This window comes from Poecilia formosa, unplaced genomic scaffold (assembly GCF_000485575.1).
Source record: "Poecilia formosa unplaced genomic scaffold, Poecilia_formosa-5.1.2 Scaffold191, whole genome shotgun sequence".
NCBI classification, from domain to species: Eukaryota; Metazoa; Chordata; class Actinopteri; order Cyprinodontiformes; family Poeciliidae; genus Poecilia; species Poecilia formosa.
In genome coordinates this window covers 541886-559045 of record NW_006800130.1, presented here as the reverse complement: position 1 = coordinate 559045, position 17160 = coordinate 541886, and the positions used below count along the sequence as shown (strand labels likewise).

Sequence of the window (17160 nt, the reverse complement as noted above, 5' to 3'; positions counted from 1 at the left end):
ACAGAAAGGGAATAGAGTCTGTGTTAAACTTTTATTGATGGATGTTTCCCATTAAATCCACAAAAAAAGTTCTGAATCATTGTAAAACTTTTTCTGTTTTTGTTAAATTTACCTATGCAAGTATGACAAACATGGCATTCATCAAAGTCAGGACATTGCAAAAGAAGTGATTAAGCCAATAAACCTTTGAAAAATATCTTACTTTCTTATATTTTCGATATTTTTGTAGTATTTGGTCCTCCATGAGCTGGAAAAATAATAAAGAGAGTGGTTACTGCGCTGTACATGCTATGCTTTCTCTTTGGTATTTTCCTAAAAGAAGCAGTTTCAGCAGGCTCTCAGTACAAAAAGTACCTTGTATTCCTGTGTTCCCGGTGTGAGAGTGTTGATCTTTGAGCCCAACTGAACAAACATCTCCGTGATGGCCCCAATTCTGTCATGAAGAACTCTATATTCATCGTACTCAGCACAGAAGTCATCGTGGTACAGTTGCCGCTGCTCCAGTGTTGTTACAGTGCTGTATTTTCTGAAAAGCAAAAGGAAACATGTCTTAATCTCTGGAAACCGAGTATGTACTGAATCCGTCCACTAGATGGCTCTGCAAGAATTAGATCAGAGCATGGTGTGTTGAGCAGATGTATAAATGTAGGACATAAGATCTTTTGTTTTTGTGAGTTATTCTCAGAGAAGCTTTGTGACACCTTATTTATATAATCTTCCTCTGTTTATCTGAATGGGTTGAAGCAGAACCGTACTGTTAAGGGAAACTTTGTTTTTTTTCCTTCGAGCAGTAGGCTGAAATTTAAAACTACGCTGTGAAATGTTGAATTGGCAACTGGTGTAAAGAAAGTTGGCTACGTTTTACTCATTAAAAAAAGGTTAATATAAAAAAATGTTTAAAACCTTACATGAAATAGTCGGGCAGTTCTTCAGTTGAGGCTCGGTTAACAGGTGTTTTGTCTCGCTCGTGGTCTGTAGCTGTTTAAAGGACACATTCAGGAGAAAGATTAATTTCAGTATATAATCTGGCAACAAGTCTGTCATATCGAGAGAAATTATTTAATGGTGTCTCTGATAACCGATCCAAGCCAAGGTGAGCAGTTACGTCAACAGAGCAAAGCAGGAGGTAAATCTGCCTGCTGACAAGCTCGGCCATAGGTCACCCAGCTGTTACACAGTCAATCATCAACAGACAACAGAGTCACTGTTCTTACTGCTGTCTTAGATCAAATTCTATAAAATGCTCCTCTATTAATTCTACAAAAAAATCTTATAACTCAATCTTGGAAAGTTTATTATTTCTTTAAACGGCCTTCTTGCACAACCTTGTCCTTATCTTAACAGCAAAACAGAACAAATTATGACCTGATAAAACTTTGGCATTCACCTTTAACATTTTCTTGGTTCTGCTTCATGTCTGGACTTGTCTCAATCCAGTCTGGCTTTAAGCGATCTCGCTCCTTGTCTTTGTGTTTCTTGGACCTTTTCTTTTTGTGCTGGCCATTGGCGAGCTGCTGTTTAGTGCATATAGAGGTGCCATTGTGTCGAGGCTTAGGACTGGGTAAAATGGGAGCCGGTTCCGTCTTCTCTAGTTTGGAAATAGCACACGGCATGCTGAGCTTGTGTGGCGAGTACAAACCGACTGGGTTTCCCTGAAGATGATTATTGGTTATGTCAAACTCTGTTTTTGTCGCCGCACTAGAGTTTCCGTGACTGGAGGAGTTACGAGCCCCATTGGTGCCACAGTCTGCATGAGAGGGCGACTGCAGGGGCAGACAGTGTTCCGACAGCTTTTGTTTTTTGGGGGTTTGGATGCTGGAAGCGTCCAAAACCAGTGACCGTTTCTAGAACGAAGGGGAAAGAAAACAAATTAAATATTACTAGAAAATTTCGAAGAGGGTTTTTACAGTATTGTGGATAAATTAGTCATTCTTCGGATAGCGTTGAATTCACCTTAGGGAATGAACATACCATTCAAAAATAGCAACAGTAAGCTTAGAAGAAATACCGAATACAGAAAAAAACTGAGAAAAGTTCATGTCAAATAAGCAGAGGTAAATTCACTTTACACGATCGACTTTGATGTCTGTATGTCCAAGACAATCAATATCTGAGGCATATTGGTTGCTTAATTTTTAATCACATTCCCTAAGTGACCAATATTATTATTTTTATAGATTGTTTTGATATTCCAATTAGAAACACATTTATTAAGCAGTTTTTAGGACATGAATTCATACATTTCTGTAAAAATAATATGCAAATAAGTGAATATGACTAAATAAACAAAAACAGGTTTAAAGCATTTGAATTACTTCTGGAGTTTTTTTGTTTGTTTTTAAAAACTTTATCATTGTTGAGATACAAAAAATGTAAAGCAAAGCAAACAGAGAGGAGATGAAAACTCTGTCACTTTTTATCTTTGGTCCTGCAATGGATGCAACGTTTTATAGATTTAAAATATATACTTCTCTTCGTCTATAAAGACTAAAGACTAGTTGCCTATCCAAACATTTCCATAAAACAGAACATAACATCACTTATCTATACATTTCCTGGTTCTGGGAAATAACTAACCATGTAATTTTATTTCCCATTGTATGATTCCAGTCAGAGCTATTTGAGTTAGTTTTGTTAATGCATTTTGTTTGTGCATTGGATTAAGAGGGCAATGGCTCATTTTTAGTCATAAGAAAATTAGGAAATAAAAACAAGACAAATCTTGCAACATGAATATTTACCACTGAGAGATTTTTGGCAGGACTGAGCCGTGAGGGAGAATCCCCAAGGGTTTTGTGCAACGAATGGATGGACTGGGGACTCCTCGATTGGTTGTTGTGCAGTGGCTGAAGTTTTCTGTGAAGACATTTAGAACACAGTACCTTTACTTAGACTAACTTTAAGGTAAATGGCCCATAAAGCAAAACACGAAGAACACAGAATTTTTGTGCAATGGGATGAGCAATTACAGCTAGGAAAAGATAGAGGTGGAAGTCTTTCCACAAAAGAAATAATTACAGAAGTTATGCAACTGTGTTTTTGTAAAATAACACACAGGAGCTGGCCACAGAGACTAAACACAGACTCGTATGAGAAACAATAGCTGCATATTTAACCTCTTTATGGCCAAAGCCTTTTTGTTTTTTTTTCCCGGTAATCTGCTTCCTTCAGCTCCTTCCTTGAACAGATGCCATTATCAAAAGTCACTTACTGCAGTGAATTCTTGCCTTCTCATTAATAGTGACAGTAATAGTGGAGTTCCTAGCCACTAAGTAGCAATAACCAACAGTTCTTAGAATGCTTTGTACAAGTAACCTATCAGATAAACTGACTACAGAGAAGATGCTTCAAGTTTATTCAAACCACAGCTTTTTTGTTTTTGGCAAAATATTTGAATGGATACAACTGCAAAGCTTTTACACTCAGCAGGAGTGCTGCAAGATTCTAGTGGGAGTTGTGCTTTTTCCAAAATGGCACTGGAGCACATGGCTTCCATGTTTTCTGGCAGGCACTTAAAGATCACTCCTTAACTGCTTAGCCTCGCAAGTCTTGCCACTTGGCAGCACAGTGCATGAAAAATTTTCCATTGCTTTGATGTCTCGATTAAAAGATTCTTCTGAGCAAAGGAGTTGTCATTTAGAAGCAGCATTAGAAAAGAAAAACATCAAAGCAGACTGACACCAATAGTGCTACACACAATAACTCAATAAGCGATGACCGTATTAGAATGTGTCTGCTTGATCTACACAAGAGGCTAAACAAGTTTCTTAGTGCATTAAAAGTAAAGTCATATTTGTTGTTGAACACTGTCTCACACTTTTATGCTAAGCTAAACAGTTTTCAATTTATGTGCAAAGAAAGTATAAAAAGTGAAAATATTTACAATTACACTGTATGTAACAATCATAAATAATAATAATAATAATAATAATAATTAATAATAATAAAAACATTTAAATATTGTCTTGTCTTTTGCAAAATTTTCATATTTGGCCTAAATGAATTCCCACCTGATGAGAAGCCTGTGGATAAGTTGCTTTTCCTCTTCCAGATATCCAGGCCAGTCTCTTTGGACAAGTTTGTAAAGCTCATCCTTCAGAGAGTAGCTGCTATCCTTAGGATTCAGCTTACCAACCTGGAAAACCAACATTCCTGTTATAGAACAGAAAGTAGTTTAACAGGAAACAAGTCTAGCTGTACTTGTAACCTCTGACACAGCACTGTTGCACTATTTTTATCACTTGTATAAAAACTAACCCCTCTAACACAAACATACCCAAAGCAACCAACAGTCTCTGCGATGACTTGAATCCCAGCCTGTGCCATCCCAACCCTTCTCCTGTCAAAAACCACTATCTTCTCATCCAAAGATAATTAAAGCACAGCGCTAATTACAGTTACCACTGCCTGCACAGTCTCCAATTGATGATTGCATTGGGACCCTCAAACAATGTGAACACAGGAAATATGCCTGACATAGACCTAATAGTATCAGATTATTTTTATTTGCACAATTGATGACCAGGCATGGGTGGATTTATACAATTCTTATATATAATGTTTAATTTTTCAGTGTTATACCAGATCCCAAAGGCATTTAAATTTGCTCATTGTCTAAGATACATTTTTTTTTTTTTAATTTCTAATTGCAATATATCAATCCACCAGTCTCCTACCTCCTCTAGTACAGAGGTCAGATCAGCCTTGTCCTTTGGGCTGGCCCTCTCCCTCTCTAGCCATAGTAGCATGTCAGGCTTCCTGTAGGGCTTTAGGGCCAGGAGATGAATGATGCGATCCCTTAAGGGCCGATGTGCCACCGGGCTGGGGAGCAGGGGCCTCTTGTTGCTGGGGGAGTGCTTATTACTGCTGTCAGAGCTGGAGACCAGGCCCTGTTTCCTTTGCACCTTCACACACTTACCTATTAATAAAGTAGATAAAGAGTTTTTAAAGAGATAAAGTTTATTAGAGGTAGTGGGTATTACTCCAATAATCTCAAGTTGTTTGATTCGGCTAAATACTGCGCTCAACTAAAGAGGAACATGCTCTCAACTCATCTGATAACAGGACTCAGGCAGTGAAAGTATCCCGAGAAAACAAGGCTCTTATCATTCCCGATCCTGTCCTGAGGGTAGATATACAAATCATGCCCTAATTTTCTAAGTCAAGCCCACACATGACAGGCAGACAATACGTTTTTGTCATTTTATCTCTTCTGTTTTAATGGAATCAACTTTATGGAGGTGTGACAGATAAGACTGAATTTACATGGCAGTCTGAAAAAGTAGTTTACATGCATTAATGCACAGAGCTCAATGCCGAGCTCATGCATGTTCTTTTTCTTTTTGTGTGTGTAGAGGCTGCACCAGTGTAATGATGAGATAGTAGAATGGGCTTCTCCTAAGTAAACAGGTAGGGTGGGGAAACTAAAGCAATTAGCTCAGAGAAGGTTTTCTTCATGTTACAGAACTAATTCAACTGGACCCAGGTCACTTCTTGTGGATGTCTGCCGACAGTAATCTCATTACAATCCTAAGCCATACATTGGTTTGAAGGTTATTAAAGGTCAAAGTCTAAAACTGTGTGTCAACAGAGAGAGCTTGGTTGATAGTTGACTTTATTTACATATCCTGGAGGTGTTATTGTCTCAAACAATTGGAAATATACAGGGTCGTGCAAAAGCATTTGTGTTCCTGAAACTTATTTATTTTATTTTATTTTTTTTTTCTTTATAAAGATTTTCTTGCCTTCTAAGTCAGCTATTTAAATTTAAAAATTCATCCACTGCTTAATTTAAATTCAGTACAGCTGTTCTGTTCATAAAATCCCTATAAACAACATTATAGTCTTTGGTAACAATGCAAGAAATGCTCAAACACTCCAGGATGTATGAATACCTTTGCAAGGCGCTGCTCGAAGTTGAAGGTTTCTAAAAGACCGTATGGTTAACACTTACATGGAGCTATTCAGCTCTGACTAAAACAACATGCAGTGCAACATTTCAAACAAGCAGCAACTAGAGACATCCCTTCAGAAGTTTAAACTAGAATTGCTCGAGGGACATATTTGTGTCATAATTGTTTGTACTGCTTTGAAACTTTACCGTACTGTGGAAGTGTTTCTGAGAACTAGCCAAACAATAAGCTTAACATCTGTTAGCCATGTGGTAATGTTACTGGGGATAGCTTTCAATGTTCTTTTTTTCTTTTTTTTTTTTTTTACTTATTTTAGCACCAGGTGCTTACAAAGTCTTCAATGTAGTTCCCAGTTCTTCTTTTCCATGCATTAAAATCACACACTATTATCTAAATGGTCAACTTTTTTTTTTCTTCTCTTCTTTACTGCAGTATGTAATTGTGACTTGGTGTATAGGCATTTTTTTCTGAGAAGTGTAGCATTACTGTACCATAAAAAGACAGAACGTGACCACAAAACAACTGTGCACTCTTCCCTGCCATGTGGCTCAAACTGAGAGCCATAACCCATTTAAATGAATCTCCCGATGTGCAGGAGAAGACATGTTTGAGTAAAATGGGAAACCATATTCCTGCATGATGCTCAGTAGGAATTTTTGAAATTTGCCCCATCATTCATCAAGTAAATTCAGCAACGAGAAATAAATTTACACGTTGCATAATGCAACAGCTAGACACAATTTTTTTTCCAACACCTTTAAATGTTAAAAACAATTAACTTTCCATGAGTGCAATTACATATTTTAAGCCTTTATTATTGTGAGGCCTCTGTTATTTTAGCAAATTTTGTTTTTATCAACAAATCTGAGTTGGAAATTGGTAAAATGCCAGAATAAATTGGACTGGCTAGATTTCAGACAAATATCTAGCCAGATTTTCCATGCAAATTATTTATTTGCATAAATAATTGTAAATAAACCTCTTAGAGCAAATATGAGATATCTGTTGCTTAAAATGAATATTGTTGACAAGGGAAATTGGTGGCAAGGAATGACTTGGAAGCAGTAAAATGTTTCAAGTTATCTGTATTAACCAAAATATGCATCAAAAGGATACTTCTAAATACCTGAAGCCAGGTCTTTAAATAGAATGACAAATAATCATCAGTGGATGATGACATTATAAATCTTCATAAAATTACATTCACATGAACTTACTACGATAGTCTTGAGATTTTTAGTCATCTTTAGACCATAAAAGTCAGTCATTAGAGAGATTCTGAATTTGTACTAAATGAAGACCTTAAGACGATTATCTTCTACTGGTGAGATATTACCTGCTTAGTACCTTTTAATATAGCCTCACTTCAAAATATAAACATTCTGAACTACCCCTTTAATGCTAGAACATGTAAGAGAACTTTGAAACTCTTAACTCCAAAACTTACTTGGTCCTGGCTTGATCTCAATCGCTGTGCGGCTCCAGATGTCCTTCTCCACCTGTGACATGCGCTCGCGTGTGGTCTGGTAAGAGTCGTCTGTGGCACAAACGGTGATCTTGTCTTGAATGCTCCCCTTACTCTCCAAGTGATCCCTGCCCTCCCTGTACATAAAAACAAAAAACAACAACAAAAAAAAACAACAAGTTGAGTCCTGCAGCTTAGCCAACATTACATTTGTCTAAAGCAGCAAAAGGAATGATGTGCTCATATATTTGGTAGTATTTTAGTTTTACAATTAAATCCAGTGACAGAATTCTTGGACTGCTTGAGTGCACACTAACTTCTTGCCAAACACAACAAGTTCTATGAACCACATGAAGCAAATTGACCTCTTCTGACCTCTAAAGCAAGGGGTTCTAATTTTTAGAGGCTAAAGACTCTGGTGCTGATGTAATCTCTGAAGAAGTCCATTGACTCTGTGAAGCCAGAAATGCTGCTTCTCTGTCGTCAATGGTCACACCTTTGAGGTCCGATGTGGCTTGACAGCCCTCAGGTTATTATTAAAGCCGAATTTGGCCCCGGCAGGCGTTTTGTCCATTGTTGTGAGGTTGAAGAGAGAGGCCAGTGTTTGGTCAAGCCCCGCGGTTGCAGCCTGACACCACATTTACTTTAAATTCCATTTGTGGTCGACAGTGGAAAAAGTTCTGTGTGCTGCTCACCCTGAGATAAACTGGTGAATGCAGTCAAAGCTGGACTGAGGCTTGTCTTTGCTGTCACTGGAAAGGTAAAATGAGAAGACTCTGAATCCATCTGGAGATTCAGTGGTCGGTGCTGGGATCTTTATGTACTGCCAAAGATAAAAACAGAAGAAATATGAGTGTGAAACTGTTAGGAACATTTTTAAAAGCTAGAATATCTTTGCAGTCCCCTCCAAAACTATTGAGTTTCCACAAACTTTGTAACGCTTCATTGCAAATGACGGCGTGATTTATTTTTTTTATTGTTTTATTTTTGTGTGTGATTTTATGTGACAGATGTACACAAAGCAACGTTTTATTGAGGAGTCAAAGGAAAACAAAATATAGCTTTAACATTTCTGTTTTGACCATCCTTTTATCTAATATAGCTTAAGTTTAGCATGGAAGAAAAGTTCATGTTTGAATAGAAATATTCAACATCTGGACTTTGACTAGGTCATTCGAATACATCTACAGTATGTGCTTTAATTTAAACCATTCCACTTTTATCTGGATTAGTTTTCCATCCATTTGTAAAATCATTTAAAAAGCATTTATTATTTTCCTTTAACTTTATACATTTTCATTTTAGTAGCCTACCACATAAAATGCAGATATTGTTCAAAAACTTTTGTGTCGGAAATCTGACTCAGCGTAATGGTATATGCATATTTTTTCAATGTACTGCATATTAGACGAAAGACTAATCATTACACTAGCTGTGCAAACCGTAACACTGAGGTAATATTTAACCTTTAACAGTTTTCTGTGTTTGCTGACAGGATTGCATTTATCTGCTGTCATTGCTATTTTGAGCAGCGTGTTATGTAATAGGATTATTTTACTTCTCCTAGATACAGCCTGAACAAATTCAGTGTAATTTCAGAAATGCTGTAAAGACCAAAACAACAAAAAATCTTCTTTTTTTCTTTTTTTTTTTAACTACTCAGGACAGTCCCTGGTTTGTTATGTCGCTCCATCCAATAAATGTGACCTAAATAATCTGCCAGGCTGGCCAGTCATTAGGGCTGTAAGGCGCCTCCCAGGTCAAAAAAGATGACCTGCAGCCAGTCATAAGGAGATCCAGTATGATAGCAACAACATAACATAGAACAAAAGTGACAACTCTTTTACTCAGGTTCTAGCTTTTCGTGTAAGAATCTGTCCACTGCTTCTTCTCAGCAAACAAGCCAATGGCGTAAAATCTACCTCCGTTAGAAACCTGTTACATAAAATGACCCAAAAACCCATTTCTACTAAAAGGATAGTTCAACATAGAAAGTCATTAACCTACAGGTAACGTCCTTTAAAACCTTGTCGGGTAGTTACTTCCCTCTGCATTTCCCTGGAGCCGTATCTCAGTTTGTCAGTTTGAAAATGGGCAGTTTACAACTTCTGTCAATAAAATGTCCTAGATTGAGTTATGGCTTTTTTTTTTTAATCTTCCATTTATTTATGGAAAAACTTCAACCAAAGCCTGAATTTGTTTCATTGAAACTGCTTCTTTAGCCACACCCCATAAGTGATTGATTACCAGTCTTGTGGCTGACAGCACACTGCTCCCAGCAGATGTGACAGGCAGGACTTTAGCTGTCACAAATGCCCAGTCATGCAGCAAAGCCATAAGCATTTTTTTTTCTTTGCAACATGAAGCCAATGAACAGCATGTCTCCTCGACACCCCTCCTCCTTCTCTTCTAAAACCCAACGCATGCCATTCACCCTACCCCCATCCGCCTCTAGCTTCCCCTCATGCGCGCAAGTCCACCCAAGTCAATGCAGCACGCAAAGCGCCCTGCCAGGCCGAGGACACTTGAGACACAGTTGACCATTAATTTTGACCCATTTATGTCTGGCTGTTAACAGGATGCGGTTAAACACAATGCACTAACTAGGAACGATCGGCCAAAGCAAGCAAAAAATATGAGCAGGGAGTCAAGCCTTCCTGGATCTTTCACGTAAAGAGCCACAAATAAAGAGTTTCCTAATAACAGGTTCAACAGTGCATCTCTTCTTTCTTTTTTTTATTTGATAAATGCAAGATTTAATCTGAACAAAAGGTCTCTGATAAGATGAAATGTTTAGCATCGTAATAATGCCACCACGTCCCCTCTTTCAGTTGATGGCAGCAGTACGAGTTCCCCTGCAGCCATGCATTAGATCTGCCTGTCATCCTGATCCATGCCACCGTACACACTTCACATTCCTATTTTAATCAATGTCACTCGGGTCAGACTGTTCAGAGGTCACCCCCACTTTATTCACAGCTTCCTTCCCAAGCTTCATAACCATATGTCATTTAACCCATTAGTTCCCAGCAGTCCCCGACGCCCACAAGTAGAGCCGTTCCGGCTAATCACGGGATCACAAGCGCATCCCGAAAGTGCTATGAATCCACAGTGAGGCCAGTCAGAGAAGCCTCTGTTCCTATGAACCATAAGCCATGGAGTAATTGCTTGAGCTGTTGGATTGTAGCCAGATAGCTTAGTACAATGTCTTTAAATAAAAAAAAAATTACAAAAAAAAAAAAACTTGGCCATGTTTGGAACAAACATAGAAAAGTATATTTCTACTGCCTTGTACGCTGCTACAGTTCTATCTCTTTTGAATTGAATTGTTAAGAGTTGTTTTAAGACACCAAAGATTCCTAATGAAACTTAGTTCAAGTTTCCCTTGACGACTTCTATCCTAGTCAACAAACTGAAGTCATCTGTCTACTGCAAGTAAGGGACTGATTGCTGATGGCACCACAGAATACCACGTCTAAAAGAAAATCTAAACAGTTTGTTCAACTCCTGTCATTTCTTTTGTTCAATCAAAACCTAAAGATATCCAAATACTTACTGATTAAATAAAATGTTTGGTTGCCATCAGTTATCACTATTCAAAATCAAGATCAGGCCTCCTGATTTAATTTGCATCTAGGGATGAGCAATATAGTTTCACTAATAATTGATGGTGTTGAGATAAGTTCAGTTTTGTGGTATTGGCTTTTTATATTAGGCATTTTATTTCAGTTAAAGTCCCTTCACACATTCACAAATGTGATGTACTGTGTTCTCTCTTGTCTCTGTTTATATTACAATAAAAATAACAATAAATCTAACAGATAATACATAATTATCAATGTTTCATTACTTCAGCAACAACAAGGAATAACTACTGCTTTCTTTTTCAAATAAAAGGGATAATATCCAATTCATTTTTTGCTTTTTTTTATGTTTTTATACGACTGAACAGCAAAACCTTATTTCTACTCAAAGTTCATATAGTCATCATATGGCATTAGTCTATAATTTTAAGAATCCTATATTGACCCATGCCTAATCTTTGTTATACAAAATATGTGTTTCTTCAAAGAAAGAGAGCAACACAGTAAGTTCTTTGACTGTCATTAGATAACATATCTATGATTATAATGCTCTGCAGTATAGTATACTTTTAACAAGTAAAGTGAACTCTGCAAAAAAAAAAAAAAAATGCCGTGGCATCACCAGCTTCAAAAAATTACAACGATGATCTCAGTGGAATATACTCATCATCAAAGCCAAGGTATCTCCCCACCCAGCCATTAACGCTGACTATTAATCACCTTTGATGAAAACATACTTGTTTGCCTGTGAGTCAAGTAGAAGGTGAAGATTTGCATAAAGACACAGTTATGGGCATTTCCATGTGGAACTTTGGCTAGATTCCCCCAAGGCTGTCAGTGTATTTGTGTGTTGCGTTTTTGTTTTTCAGCAGGGCAAGCCTCATAGTGTCACAGGTCATATGCAGGGGTCAGGTCAAACATCTAGCTTATGGCTGAGGCTAAATGTTAACACAGAGGCCGGTAATAGTCAGACTCTGTGGAAAAGCCACATCCAGTCATCAATAAGTAAACACATAAAAAAAACTAGTCAAGAACAAAGCTCACACAACATTTTTATCAAGTTAACAAAGCTTCACATGCAGCTAATAAGTTGCTGCTAAAAGCTGAAAGAGAAATGGAACTCTAACACTCCCAGGTCAAGAACTGGGGAAACGTGTGCTTACATGCCATGGAAAGGAGCTCTGGTTACACAGTTCTACATAACTGCATGCGATTCTTTTAGTGCATTGTCAACACATTGGGTTTTATTCAACCTGTTGGGTGCCGTACTGCATTCACGTTAAAAACAAGACAATCTGGTACCCTAAAACTGCAGTGATTTATGTGTAACAATGTTTGTAAAAGTTCTGATTTTAAAACCCTTCGATTTTTTTTTCTGCTCTTTTAAAACTATGTTTTTTGAAAGTGTCACTATACTTGCAGTGACGTTCCAGCCCGTGTCTGTTTACAACATTTCTCACCCAGAGGAAGTCTCTCAGTCTTTTCCATTTGCTGTCAACATGACTGGGTGACACAATAAGAAAATATTTCACATTTATTTTGGCCCTCAGTCAGAACACTGAAGTGGACATATGATTTGCTTCATTTTCTTATCTTTGGGGCAGCTGTGGGTAAGTGGTAGTCATCTTACAATCCAAACCTTTGGTTCGGTTCCGGTTTGCTCTTGCCAAACATTGACGTGCTCCTGGGCAAGACACATGACTCCAAGTTGCCCACCAATCTGCGCATTGGTGTATGAATTCACACGTGTTTGTAAGTGTGATTGGATGAATGTGGCTTTAGAATAAAATGCCTTGAGTCATCTGTACTTCTAGACAAGTGCCACATAAATTCAGTCCAACGACCATCACTTGAAAAATCTAAATATTTAGACTGGTGAAACTTGGACTGGATCCTTTTACACTGACGAAATAGTCTTTTAAACATAGTTTGTGATCTGTGAAACCTCTACTCCATTTGTAGCGAAACGAAATGTTATTTCAAGCCTGCTTGTTTTGTGTTAGGGCTACATTACATGGAGTTTTACTGAAAACCTGCAGTCTTTGGAGAACTAAAACTTTAATTACAGATTTTTTTTTCCAACAGTTTGCAGCTTTGTTCAACTATTTTCCATTTCCATTACTTTCCTTGTTTTTTTTAAGAAAATACTTTTAATCTCCTGTCCAATAAAGCAAATGTTGTGTATCATACATATTACATCCCTAACTACCTTAGAAAGAAAGCAAATTAATTATTTTACCTATGCATTACAAGTTTCCAATTATGATCCTTGAGACATTAAGTCTGGTAATCATTACTCTGAAGGAAGCTTAAGTCAATTTTATTCTAATCAGAGAATCCTGCTAACTTGTGTCGGTTCAATAAAATTCATCAGGTCATTATTAGTCACAGTGAGACTCATGCACAGTAAATCCCCTCATTATAAGGGGAAGAATATAGGGTATCTGTTGGACAGTTACAGTTAGAGCTACCAGATGACGAACAGTTTTCAGCCCCCCCACACTTCTCCCAAACAGAGCACAGCCTAATACAATAACTGCCTCTGTGGCTCCAGTCCAACCACATCTGCTAATCCAGGCCCTGTGTGTTTAGAGATGTCAAATACTTTCAAGCTGTTATAAGGTGTGAACTGGACTGGAACAGAAAACCGGCAGGGGGGCTCAGCAGTTGAACAAGGACAGGGGCCAGTATTTTTGTTGTTCTTGTTAAAGTTCTGTGACTTTAGGAGCAGGTCAGACTGTTTGTCTTGAGGAAAATATAACATACGTAACAATAAGACTTGGCCTGCCCTTTGCTTTGTTAAAACAAAGCCAAGTATATGCAGGGAAAGGTCAAAAAAGAGAGTCTATCACTGCCTCTCTTTGCTTTGCAGATGAAGGCAAGAATGAAAGTTCTGGTATTTGGCATGGCATAGCTGAGATGAGATGCGAACTGCCGCCTCGATATGTGATTTTCTCTAAAGTCTTTTCCTCCTGCCCCTGCCTGTACTGACACTGGTTACTATTGTCTTTTCATCTGAGCCTACTCAGCCAAAGCTGCTCTGTGAGCTGTCAGTCTTTTGTTCTTGCTCCCCCCCCACACACACACAAAGCTGAGTGCAATGGCCTGTTGGGCAGCCTGGATTATTCATGAACGGCAGGGACGTGTGGCTGTGTCTTGCTTGGTGGTAAAAGGAGGGATTGGGGTGGATTGGGGGCTTGTGCATGGAAAAGATGGGGGGGTGGTCTCAGTGACTAAGTGGAGCCAGTGCATGAGGGATGGCTCTAAATAGTTCCTCCTCTAGGAATGTGCAGCTCAGTGCAGAGAGGAGTGACTTGATTTTGGCATTACTATTATTACTAAAATGATGGATGCTACCATCCATCATTCAGTGGGCAAGTTTGTGTTTTACCACCAGAGGAAAACATTTCGCTACCTTTAGTGACACTTTCAGTAACGGTAGGGTGGAAATGTTGGTAAAAATAAATTAGTAACACGTTTTAAGGTCTAAACCTTGCCAGCAACACACATTTCAAACCACTTGCAGCCTGTTTTTAGTGAGCATCGAATGATGCTGTAGTGATGTTTGAGGGTCTCCTCACTGAGGGGGGTTGGTAGATACAGGAAAAAGAGGCAGAGGGGGGTGGCTGGGACTGACGCGAATTAGTGCAGCGATATGGGGATGGGCAACTGTCGAGCAACCCCCAAGGTACTGCATGTTATGCCAAGCAGAATCAGTCTTTTTCCTAAAAGCTGCGCCTAATCTGTCAACCTCAACAAATGCTTGCAGTCTCTCTGCACTTAACACTGCCATCTCTCCTCAAAGGTCCCTTCCACATCATGATGGAGTGTGACTGCACTGAAGTGTCAGCAGTTTTATCAGAAATAAGTGTTTTTTTATTGATATAATTATTAATATTTTGTTTAGTTATTAGTTAATAGTTTCATGAAATTATCCTTCAATGATTAACACTGACCACCAAAGGTGGTGTAAAAGATTTGGGTTAGTGTAAAAACTACACAAATCCTATTGGATGGAAATGTGATTATGTGACTCTAATCAATACCTACTAACTCATAGCTATTTTGGTTTAATTAGAGGTAAGTTGTTTTTTTTTTTTCAGATTCAACTATTCTAAACATAAAACCAAGATTAGTCTTCAGTTGAATAAATTGCAATTAAATTGTGAGATCCAAGTATTTTTGAAATATATATTTTTACTAACATAAATAATCTGAGTTATTTAGTGTAAATTTATTAATTGATTCAGAACTTAATTTGATCTCATTTCACAGAGGTCGGTTTCCCTTTCTGTTAGAGTGCTCCCACCTGTTCCACTGTTTAACACACTTTTCCTTTCCATGTGTCATTTCTGATGAGTTAGTTATCAGTTTGACCACAATATCCACCAAGTGATAAAGTTGAGTCCAAAAATGACTATTGTTTTTAAACAATTGCCACTCTTCCAAAGAAACAAAGGAGGCGAGTTTACGGTGAGTTCAGATCCTTCATGACAGGCCAGCTACAGAGACTTAAAAGCATGAGGTGTCAGCAAAAGGTAACAAGTAGCATTTTCTCCAAACAAACCACAAAAGCTTTGGAGACGTGAATGAAATAAAGGTGCTTAAGATGCTGAACTGCATACACAACCCTACGCTCGGCTGAACTAAACGCAGCATATCAACACACAAGGACATTTTGCTAAATGTCAAGTGCGGACGTGGAGTGTTGACGATTTAGGCCTTGTTCTGGTGCCGCAGGACCTTGACTTTAAATGTGGGGCCATCTGTCAGACAGTTGAAGCTGTACAGAAATTGGCCTGAAGAACAACAGAAATCGTACAACAGCGTGTGTGTGGGGTTGGGCTTAAAGTGTAGCAATTGCTGAGTCCACTGTATAATATTTAAAAGTGGTAAAAATGGCTTTGTTACTGATAAAGTCACAAAGCACAAAATTAGATATATTAAGTTGTTCAGTTAACTGGTGAATAAAAGATGTAGCATCATTGTCAAACTGTCCCTGCACTGTGGCTAAGTTAAAAAAAAAGTTATGACAAGTTGTCCTGTGTGATATACTGCGATACATCCATTGCATTTATCTAGTTTTAAGATCTTCTTAAAAATATATATTTTAAGAAAACAATAGCACTACCCCCATTCTCTCGAAAAGTTCTCTTTCGCAGCAGGACTCCCATAAGACTTGATCCTAAAATATACTGTGTGATAAAAAAAAAAAAAAAAGAAAAGAAAAACTCCAGAGAGCCTTAGGCAAAGAGAGAATGCAGACAATTTGCCTTGCTTAACACATCTGGCTCAATAGAAAGGCGTGTGCCCTTTCAGAAACACGTGGGACGGCTCTCCCTCTCACTGCTGTGCTACTGGGAGAGAACGACCATCAAACTGCATTCCAGTTATTGTTATTCTAATTAGTGTCCAGAAAAAAAAAAAGTGATGTGTGCATGCACACGTACACACTCGCACAGAGCAAAAGCTTATTTTCGGTCGAGCACGAGGCGAAGTGGGGGTAGAGAGTCAGAGCAGCCAAGTGTGAGATGGAAGCCCTGATGTCTCCCAAGGATTCAGCCAAGACACGGGGTGAAACGGCACAATAATCAACAGGACCTGCGGAAAGGAGCCCAGGGGAAGGCTCTGCCTTCACACACAGTCGTCATGTGAATATCTTTTAAGAGGACCTCCACATTCCCCTCATCCTCACACAGGCTGCCTTTATGTGACAGCTGTGCACATAAAAAGAGACAGGGCTATAAACCAAAACAACTACCCTGGCTATTGTGGTTCAGCATTTATCAGGCGAGAGTGGGATTAAACTGTCGTAACACCTGACAGAGCAAAACATACATATCCCTACTTTAATGTCCATGTTTACTAGCAACAAAATAAACAGTTTTCTTAATGCTACAGTATAAAATCTCAAATTGCTGTCTAGTGCACAGTGTTAACCAAGTTAAACAGAACAGAATGAGTCAATCAAAAAAAAAAAAAGACTGATTGAAAATAATGTTCACTTGTATGACAAAGTATTTGGCTCCTTAAATATATATATAAATTCCCCTCTCACCCTCCGTGGGTGGTCTCTTTCATCCTCTGAGCTCGGGTCCTCTACCAGAGGCCTGGGAGCTTGAGGGTTCTGAGATGTCTGATGTTGTTCCTGGGATCTGTTTGAGCCACTGCTCAAGTTTGGAGCAGTGGCTCAAACAGA

At 38.4% G+C, this 17160-nt stretch overlaps 1 protein-coding gene across 1 annotated transcript in view; it reads right to left on the bottom strand.

The window, feature by feature from the left end:
- The window catches only part of LOC103147853 (RNA polymerase II elongation factor ELL), a 28182-nt gene that overhangs the window by 3466 nt on the left and 7556 nt on the right, over nt 1-17160 (bottom strand). The window contains exons 3-11 of the mRNA XM_007566402.2: nt 8073-8200; nt 7360-7514; nt 4677-4918; nt 4011-4135; nt 2742-2856; nt 1388-1844; nt 909-978; nt 355-526; nt 203-247 (exon numbers count right to left, since the gene is read on the bottom strand). Of these exons, the coding sequence (XP_007566464.1) occupies nt 203-247; nt 355-526; nt 909-978; nt 1388-1844; nt 2742-2856; nt 4011-4135; nt 4677-4918; nt 7360-7514; nt 8073-8200 (1509 nt within the window). The remainder of the gene's footprint in view (nt 1-202; nt 248-354; nt 527-908; nt 979-1387; nt 1845-2741; nt 2857-4010; nt 4136-4676; nt 4919-7359; nt 7515-8072; nt 8201-17160) is intronic.